The sequence below is a fragment of the Cygnus atratus genome, chromosome 29, assembly GCF_013377495.2.
Source record: "Cygnus atratus isolate AKBS03 ecotype Queensland, Australia chromosome 29, CAtr_DNAZoo_HiC_assembly, whole genome shotgun sequence".
Lineage (NCBI taxonomy): Eukaryota > Metazoa > Chordata > Aves > Anseriformes > Anatidae > Cygnus > Cygnus atratus.
The window spans coordinates 2,511,972-2,520,694 of record NC_066390.1 but is presented as its reverse complement, the minus strand read 5'-3'; the positions used below and the strand labels follow the sequence as shown (position 1 = coordinate 2,520,694).

The 8,723-nt window shown below is 69.2% G+C and overlaps 1 protein-coding gene across 5 annotated transcripts; it reads left to right on the top strand.

Moving 5' to 3' along the window:
* Positions 1 to 1,841: 1,841 nt before the first annotated feature.
* On the top strand, positions 1,842 to 7,785 carry LOC118260643 (keratin, type II cytoskeletal 8-like). Of its 5 annotated transcripts, none has more exons than XM_035571045.1 (9): positions 1,842 to 2,189; positions 3,520 to 3,728; positions 4,307 to 4,367; positions 4,440 to 4,535; positions 4,616 to 4,780; positions 6,043 to 6,168; positions 7,076 to 7,296; positions 7,384 to 7,461; positions 7,496 to 7,785. In XM_035571045.1, exons 1-9 carry the CDS (start codon positions 1,863 to 1,865, stop codon positions 7,728 to 7,730), a joined length of 1,518 nt encoding a protein of 505 aa, XP_035426938.1. In that variant the 5' UTR covers positions 1,842 to 1,862; the 3' UTR covers positions 7,731 to 7,785. The 5 variants fall into 5 exon arrangements, with proteins under 5 accessions (XP_035426938.1, XP_035426937.1, XP_035426936.1 ...); XM_035571044.1 differs by having other exon boundaries at positions 1,863 to 2,189; positions 7,384 to 7,430; positions 7,540 to 7,785; XM_035571043.1 differs by having other exon boundaries at positions 1,863 to 2,189; positions 7,384 to 7,439; positions 7,540 to 7,785.
* Positions 7,786 to 8,723: the final 938 nt, after the last annotated feature.

The window sequence follows — 8,723 nt, the reverse complement described above, 5'->3', positions numbered from 1 at the left end:
TTCCCGCTCACCCCAACCAGCAGGTCCCCTGTTGGAGCCGGCCCCGCTCCGGGGGGGCCCTGCTGCAGCCCCCTGCAACCAAAACCTCGCTGTTTTAGTCCAATACAGAGGAGTCTGGAAGAGAGGGTGCCTGGCTCTGTCCTGGGATGGGGGGGTGGGTGGGTGGACAGGGTGGGGGGGGTGGGGGATGGACGGACAGACGGACGGGCAGAAGGATGGGGGGAGGGAGGGGTGGAGGGGTGGATGGGTGGGGGGGGTGGATGGATGGACAGAAGGACGGATGGACGGATGGATGCACAGAAGGGATGGGGTGGGGTGGGGTGGGGATAGGGATGGGGATGGGATGGGATGGGATGGACAGATGGAGGGATGGACAGATGGATGTGTGGGTGGGTGTAGGACGGGGGGGGACCAACCTGCGGCCACCCGGAGCCGGAGGAGCAGCGGCGATCCCTTACCCCCTCTGCTTGCGCTCCATCCCCGCCGGTGCTGGCGCTGCCCCACGGCCACCCTCCCGGCCGCGCCAGTGCAGCAGCTCCCAGATCCCCGCCGGCGGGTGCAGGGCCTCGCGCCGCCGTCTCGGCCCCATGCCCGGGGCGAGCCCGGTCCTGCCCCGCGCCGCTCCTGTCTGCCCTGCCAGCACCGCGCTGCACCGGGAGCCGGGGCAGGAGCTGGCCGCATCCTGACCCCCACGGGACCGGGCTGCAGCGGTGTCCCTCGCACTGCAGAAACACCCGTGGGGGGCTTCTGGGGGGGGGTGCCCAGCAGGAGGGGACGGGGAGCTGGGGGCAATGGGGCTGGGGGGGCGGGGGGGGCTGGGAGTTTGGGGCTGGGGTCAGAGGTTGGGGACGTGGTGTTGGAGACACGGGGCTGGGGACAGAGTCTGGGGCTGGGGGCTGGGACCATGGGGTTGGAGACGGGTTGGGGACACCGTTTGGGGCCACCAGATGGGGACACGGCTTGGAGAGGGGTGTTGGGGCCATGGGACTGGGGTCAGGGCTGGGGGCAGGGGTTGGGGACATGAGATGGGGACGTGGGGCTGGAGACGTGGGGCTGGGGGGCAGAGCCTGGGGCCGGGGGCTGGGACCATGGGGCTGGGACTGTGGGGTTGGGGTCATGGGTTGGGGACATGGTCTGGGGACACCGGATGGGGACATGGGGCTGGGGACACCATTTGGGGCCACCTGTTGGGGCCGGGGGCAGGGGTCCTGGGTCCTGGGCTCAGGGTCTGGATGCCGCAGCCGGGTGGGTTCCAGGAGTGGCGCTGAGCTCCGGGTGGGGGCAGCATGCGACCCCTGCCCCTGCTCCCAACCCACCCCCCAGGATTTTCGGCCAAGCACGCACCCCTGCGCCCCGCCGGGGCAGGATCCCAGTGGATCCCATGGGCTCCCCGCTGTGAAGGGGTTAAGCGGCGCAGGTGCTGCGTTGGGCCCCGGCCTCCTTCCTGCTCTCCTCCCCCAGCTCCGGGATATAAACCCAGCCTCACCCGCCCAGCCCGGCCCCTTGCAGCCTCCTGCGGCCTCCTCGTGCCCTGCAGCCTCGCAACCTGCTCGCAACCTTCCTCCAGCCTCCCGAGACCTCTGTGTGCGCTTCTCGCAACCCCCTCGCAACCCCCTCGCAACCCCCTCGCAACCCCCTCGCAACCCCCTCGCAACCCCCTCGCAACCCTCTCGCAACCCTCTCGCAACCTCCTTGCAAGCTTCTTGCAACCTCCTTGCAACTCCATTGCAACCTCATTGCAACCTCACGACCTCCTTGCGACCCCCTTGCAGCCTCGCCACCTCCTCGTGACCCCCCCTAGAGCCTCTCGCCCCCTTCTGGCCCCGCTTGCCAGCCCCCCGCCCGCGCCCCCTGCCGCCACCATGTCCGTGCCGGTGCCCAGGACGACCACCCGGAGCAGCTCCGTCCGCTCCTTCAGCTCCCGCTCCTACACCGCCGGCCCCGCCGCCAGGATGAGTGCGGCCTCGGCCTTCGGGGGCTTTGGGGGGGGCCGGTACAGCGCCGGGGGGCTCTACCGGGGCCCGTCCGCCTCCTGTGGGTCTGGGGGGGGCATCACGGCCGTGAGCGTCAACCAGAGCCTGCTGACGCCCCTCAACCTGGAGATCGACCCCAGCATCCAGCGGGTGCGCAAGGAGGAGAAGGAGCAGATCAAGACCCTCAACAACAAGTTCGCCTCCTTCATCGACAAGGTGAGGCTGGGCACCCCCTGCCCCCGGGTGCCCCCTGCCCCACTGTGCTGGACCCGGGGGGCTTTGGGGGGGGGCACGGCCCCGTCCTACTTTTGTTTGCCCCAAACCTCCCCTGGTGGCAGGGCCGGAGGTGGCCGGGACCCCCTGGGGACCTCCTGAGCCCCTCAGGGACCTCCTGGGTGCATCCTGAGAGCTTTGGGGGTGTTGAGACCCCCTGGGGAACTCCCGCCCCCCTGGGGACACTGGGAACCCCTCCGGGACCTCCTGGACCCTTCGAGCACATCCTGACCCCTTTGGGGACATGAAGACCCCCTCGGGGACCTCCTTGGCCCCTTTGGGACCTCCTGAGCCCCTCGGGGACCTTCTGGACCCGGTGGGCACATCCTGACCCCTTTGGGGACATGGAGACCCCCTTGGGGACCTCCTTGGCCCCTTTGGGACCTCCTGGCCCCTTCGGACACCTCCCGGCCCCTTTGGGGACACTGAGACCCCCTTGGGGACCTTCTGCCCCCTTTGGGGACATTGAGACCCCCCTGGGGACATCCAGACCCCCTCAGGACCTCCTGACCCCTTTGGGCACATCTTGGCCCCCTTGGGGACCTGCTGCCCCCCCCCGGGGACGCACCGTGGGAACACTCCTGTCCCCTCCTGTCCCCCCGCCGGGGACGTGGCAGGGGGTGGCATGGGGTGGGAGCTGGGAGGGGGGTGTTGTCCCTTTGTTGTCCCCCCTCAGCCTCCCTTCCTGCCCCCACAGGCCCACACCGGGTGCTGCCCCCTTCCCCCCCCCCCCCCCCCCAGTACAGATGCTCTGTGGGGCCTTGCCCCATGGTGGTGGTGGTGGGGGGGGCAGCAGGGGGTCCACAGGGCCAGCCCCACTCAGCACCCAGCACCCCAAGCTTGCACCCCCCCACCCCAAATGTGCACCCCAGGACTAGAGATTTGCACTCCAAATGTGCACCTGAGACCCCAACCCCCGCATCCCAGGACCCCAAAGCAGCACCCCAAACCCGTGCCCAGCACCCCGTGGTTGCACCCAGCACCCCAAACCCGCGCCCAGCACCCCACGCCTGCATTCCACGTCCTCACCCTGCACCCCAAGGTTGCACCCAGCACCCCAGACTTGCACCCAGCACCCAGACTCACTCCCCAGACCCCAAAGTTGCACGCCAGCCCCCACACTTGCACTTGCCCCGCCCCTTGCTCCCCACCCCCCCAAGCCTTGCAGCACCGTGCCGAGCCCCCCGTCCCCACGCCCCCGATCTGGTGCCCCCGTGCCGAGGCAGCAGTGCCGGTGGTGCCGGCGGTGCCACCGCCCCGTGCCCCTCCCCAGGTGCGGTTCCTGGAGCAGCAGAACAAGATGCTGGAGACCAAGTGGGGGTTGCTGCAGAACCAGAAGCCCCCCCGCAGCAACCTGAACGCGCTCTTCGAGGCGTACGTGGGCACCCTGCGGCGCCAGCTCGACAGCCTGGGCCAGGAGCGGCTGCGGCTGGAGGCCGAGCTGGGCAGCATGCAGGGGCTGGTCGAGGAGTTCAAGAACAAGTGAGGGCCCCGGGGGGCTCCACGTCCCGCCCTGGGTGGTGGCCCCACAGTGGTTCCGGGGTTTGGGGGGTGGCTGTCGCGGAGGCGGCTTTGCCTTGCTGCTCGTGGATGGGGCATGCTGCTGGGTGGGTCCCTGTGTCCCCATGTCCCTGTGCCCCCATGTCCCTGTGTCCCCACACCCCCATGTCCCCCCGTACCCAGGTTTCTGCATCACCATGTGCCCAGGTCCCTGCGTCCCCGTATCCCCATGTCCCCAGGTCCCTCCATCCCCATGGCCCCGCATCTCTGGGTCCCCACGTCCCCCCGTCCCCACACTTGTTTCTGTCCCTGTGTCCCCTCATCCCAGAGCCCCCAATTCTTCTGATATCCCAAGTCCCTGCACCTCTGGGTCCCCAAGTCCCTGTGTCCCCTTGTACATGTCCCCATCCCTTCCACCTCCCTGTGTCCGTATGTCCCCTACATCCCCACGTCCCTGCACTTCTGAGTCCCCCTGCCCCCATGTCCCCTGCATCCCCATGTCCCCGCACCCCATGTACTCTCGTCCCCGTGCCCCCGCCGAGCCTCCCCTGTGCCCGCAGGTACGAAGAGGAGATCAACCACCGCACTGAGAAGGAAAACGAGTTCGTGCTGCTGAAAAAGGCAAGGTGGCGGGGGCCGGGAGGGGGCAGGCGGTGCCGGGGGGGGGCTGACGGGCTCCTGCTGCGCCCCCAGGACGTGGATGAAGCCTACATGAACAAGGTGGAGCTGGAGTCGCGCCTGGAGAGCCTGACGGACGAGATCAACTTCCTCCGGCAGCTCTACGATGAGGTGGGGGCGCGGGGGGGCTGCTGTGTGTGTGGGGGGCGCAGTGAGGGGACCCCCACTCAGCCCCCCCCCGTGCCCCACAGGAGCTGCGGGAGCTGCAGTCACAGGTGTCGGACACGTCCGTGGTGCTCTCCATGGACAACAGCCGCAGCCTGGACCTGGACGGCATCATCGCCGAGGTGAAGGCGCAGTACGAGGAGATCGCCAACCGCAGCCGCGCCGAGGCCGAGAGCATGTACCAGATCAAGGTGGGGGGGCGCCCCGAGCCATGGGATGCTCTGTCCCCTGGGGTGCTCCGTCCCCCGGGACGCCCCCGCACCGGGGTGCTCCGTCCTGCAGAATTCTCCATCCCCAGGGATGCTCCGTCCCCTGGGACGCTTCGTCCCCCAGGACCCTCCACGCCCCAGGACGCTCTGTCCCCTGGGATGCTCCATCCCCCAGGACTCTCCATGCCCTAGGACATCCCATCCATTGGGATGCTCTGACCCCAGGATGCTCTGTCCCCCAGGACATCCCACACACTGGGTGCTCCGTCCCTTTTCATGCTCCGTCCCCCAGGACATCCCATACATTGGGATGCTCCATCCCCCAGGACACCCCACACACTGGGGTGCTCTGTACCCCAGGACACTCTGTCCCCCCAGCACACCCCATACACCGGGGTGCTCCACACCCCACACACCGCGACGCCCCGTCTCGCCGTCTGGGTCCTGCTCCTCCTGCCCTTGCCCAACCCTCCCCGCCCGGGGGCCAGGCGGCTGCTCCCAGTGCTCCCGGTGTCTGCGGCGTGGGCGCGCCGGGCCCCGTGACGGCCGCCCCGACCGGCCTGGCTGCAGCAGCCCCAGCCCCGAGCATCGCCCCCGGCGCACCCGGGCTCGCCCCGGCTCCTTGCTCCCCGATTTCCCGAGCCAGAGGAGCTCATGGGGCCACGGTGCTGAGGGGTGCAGGGTGCCCTCACCGGAGCCCCCAGCCCCATCCCTGCTCTCCCAGAGCCCCCCCAGGACTGTTCCCTTTGGCGGCCTTGTCCCGGCCATCGCCCCCCCCCCGGCACCGCTGCAGGGTGGTCGGGGGAGCACAGGGGGACCCCAAGCGGGGCTGGGAGCGGGGGGACCCCGATGTCCGTCCCCCCTTGCCCCCTCAGGTGCTGTGTGCCCGTGGTGTTGTGGCCCCACGGCTCTGGGAGTGTGGCTCCAGGGTTTTGTGGTGCTGAGATTTTGTGGGAATGTGAGTTTGGGGTCCCGCAGTTGTGGGGTCCCGTGGTGATGGGGTCTTGCAGTGACAGGGTTCTGAAATTTGGTGGCCCCATGAGTCTGTGGCTGTGCGCTTTGGTGATCCTGTGATTCCACAACCCCACAACTTCGCAATCCCCTAATTCCATGATCCCCTAACTTTGTGATCCCCTAATTCCATGATCCCCTAATTTCACAACCCCACAATTCCATGATCCCCTAATTCCACGATCCCCCAATTTCACGCTCCCCCAATTCCGTGACCCCCCGCCCCCCCGCAGTACGAGGAGCTGAAGACGACGGCGGGCAAGCACGGGGCCGACCTGCGCAGCACCCGCGGGGAGATCAGCGAGCTGAGCCGGCTCGTCCAGCGCACCCAGGCCGAGATTGAGGCGCTCAAGAACCAGGTGGGGCCCGGGTGGGGCCGCCCCCGCCCTCCCCCTCCGCCCTCCTCCTCCTCCTCCTTCCTCCTCCGCCCGCGGAACCCCAGGGCCCCCCCACGGCCCCATGGGGAGGCCCAGCCCATGGAGGTGCTGGGGGGCAAGGGGGGTTGGGGACTAGAGGGGTGCAAGGGGCAATGCTGGGGGGCAAGGGAGGGGACTGGGGGACAAGGGGGGTGATGCTGGGGGGCTAGAGGGGGTACCAGGGTGCAACGGGGGGGGGACTGGGGTGTTAGAAGGGATATTGGGGTGCAAGGGGTGATGCTGGGGGGCTAGGGGGGGTATGGGAGTGCAAGGGGGAATACTGGGGTGCGAGGGGGGGATGCTGCGGGGCGAGGGAGGGTACCAGGGTGCAAGGGGGGGGGACTGGGGTGTTAGAAGGGATATTGGGGTGCAAGGGGTGATGCTGGGGGGCAAGGGAGGGGTATGGGGGTGCAAGGGGGGGATGCTGGGGTGCAAGGGGGGGATGCTGTCGGGGCAAGGGGGGCACGGCGCTGAAAGGTGGGGTATGGGGGTGCAAGGAGGGGGGCATTGGGGTGCAAGGAGGGAGATTGTGCGGTGCAAGGGGGGAGGCAGCTGCAGTGCAAAGGTGGGACATGGGGGTGAAAGGTGGGGTATAGGGGTGCAAGGGGTGATATGGGGGGTGCAAAGCAGGTTATGGGCGTGCAAGGGGTGATGCTGGCGTGTAAGGGGAGGAGGCTGCTGGGGTGCAAGGGAGGATGTGGCACGGTGCAAGGGGGCGGACACTGGGGTATAGGGGGGGGGTGCTGGGGTGCAAAGGGGGAGGCTGTGTGGCGCAAGGGGGGACGCCGGGGTGTGAGGGTCCCCCAAACTCTGGTGCGAGGGACCCCCCCCCCCCCCCCGTGCGCCGCAGCGGGCCAGCCTGGAGGCGGCCATCGCGGAGGCGGAGGAGCGCGGGGAGCTGGCGCTGAAGGACGCGCGGGGCAAGCTGGCGGAGCTGGAGGCGGCGCTGCAGAAGGCGAAGCAGGATCTGGCCCGGACGCTGCGCGAGTACCAGGAGCTGATGAACGTCAAGCTGGCCCTGGACATCGAGATCGCGACCTACAGGAAGCTGCTGGAGGGCGAGGAGAGCAGGTGGGGGCCCCTTGGCGACACCCTTTGGGGGGGGGGACCCATCCTCCCCCCCCCAGCGGTGCTGAGCTGCCCCCTCCCTCCCCGCAGGCTGGAGGCGGGCGTGCAGAACCTGAGCATCCACACCAGGACGGCGAGCTACGCGGGTAAGGGGGGGGTCCCGGGGCTGCGCCCCCCCTCCCCGCCACCCCAAATCACTCAGCACCCTCCCCTTCCCTCCCCCCCCCCCCCCCCTTCTCGTTGCAGCCGGCTACGGCGGGGGCTTCGGGGGGAGCCTCGGGGGGGGCTTTGGGAGCTCCTTCTCCAGCGGCTATGCCGTGCCCCCCCCGCCCCTGGAGGGCTCCCCCGTGGCCAAGTCGCGCGCCATCGTCATCAAGAAGATCGAGACCCGCGACGGCAAGCTGGTGTCCGAGTCCTCCGACGTGCTGGCCAACTGAGCCCCCCCGGGCACACCCGGAGCCGTTTGCGGCTGGATCCGGACCCCCAGGAGGGATGGGACCCCCCCCGATAGGACCCCCCCCCCACCGGCACCCTCCTCTTGTCCTGTCCTGAGCCAGGGCCCCGCCGTCCGTCCGTCCGTCCTGTGTCCCGCCGTCCGTCCCGTGCCCCCCCTCTGTGTCTGAGCCGCGGGGGGAGGGTGGTGGGGTCCCCCCCCCCCACTGTAACCCCCCCGTCCTCTCACCCCCCAGTACAGGGCTGGGGGGGTCGGGGCTCCTGCAATAATAAACCCTTTGGAACCCACAGCGTGCCTGCGTGCTGGGGTGGGGGGGGAGCGTCAAAAGGGGGGGGGGCATCAAAAGGGGGGGCGTCAAAAGAGGGGGACAAAGGGGTTCTGGGGTGGTATCAAAGGGGGGGGAAGGGGACCTTGAGCGGTGTCGCCCCTAGGGCAGGGCTGCTGGCATCCGTCTGGGGTGCCAGGAGTCACCCGAGGGTGCTGGAGTTTAGGGTGCCAGGATCTGTCCCGGGGGGGTCCCAGGCTCCACCCGGGGGTCCCGCGCTCCCCCCCTGCCACGCAGAGCCGGGCCCCACTGGGTGCCCCCATTAATTACTGCGCTCGTTAGGGCTGCGCTTAACTGGGCAGGGGTCCGGCTGCAGCCTTCCAACCCAAACTGGCCCAATTCCGGCCGATTTCCCCCCAAAACCGAGGCCTCCTCCAGAAACCAGCACCCCTCGCCCCCCTGTGCTGGGGCCCCCATGAGATTCTCTGGTGTCTTGTATGAGGGTTGTGCCCGTGGGGGGGGGGGGAGCGAAAAAACCCCAAACCTTTTCCTTCGCCCCCCCCCCCCCCCCCGCCCAGAAAGTTGCGTCCCCGCTCCGACCGAGGGCTTTGCTCCCGTGCTGGGGACCGGGCGGGGCGGGCAGGATGGGACCTTTGTCCCCGGGTTAACGGTTACGGCGCTGGGATCGATCCCGATGGTGCCTGGGGGTCG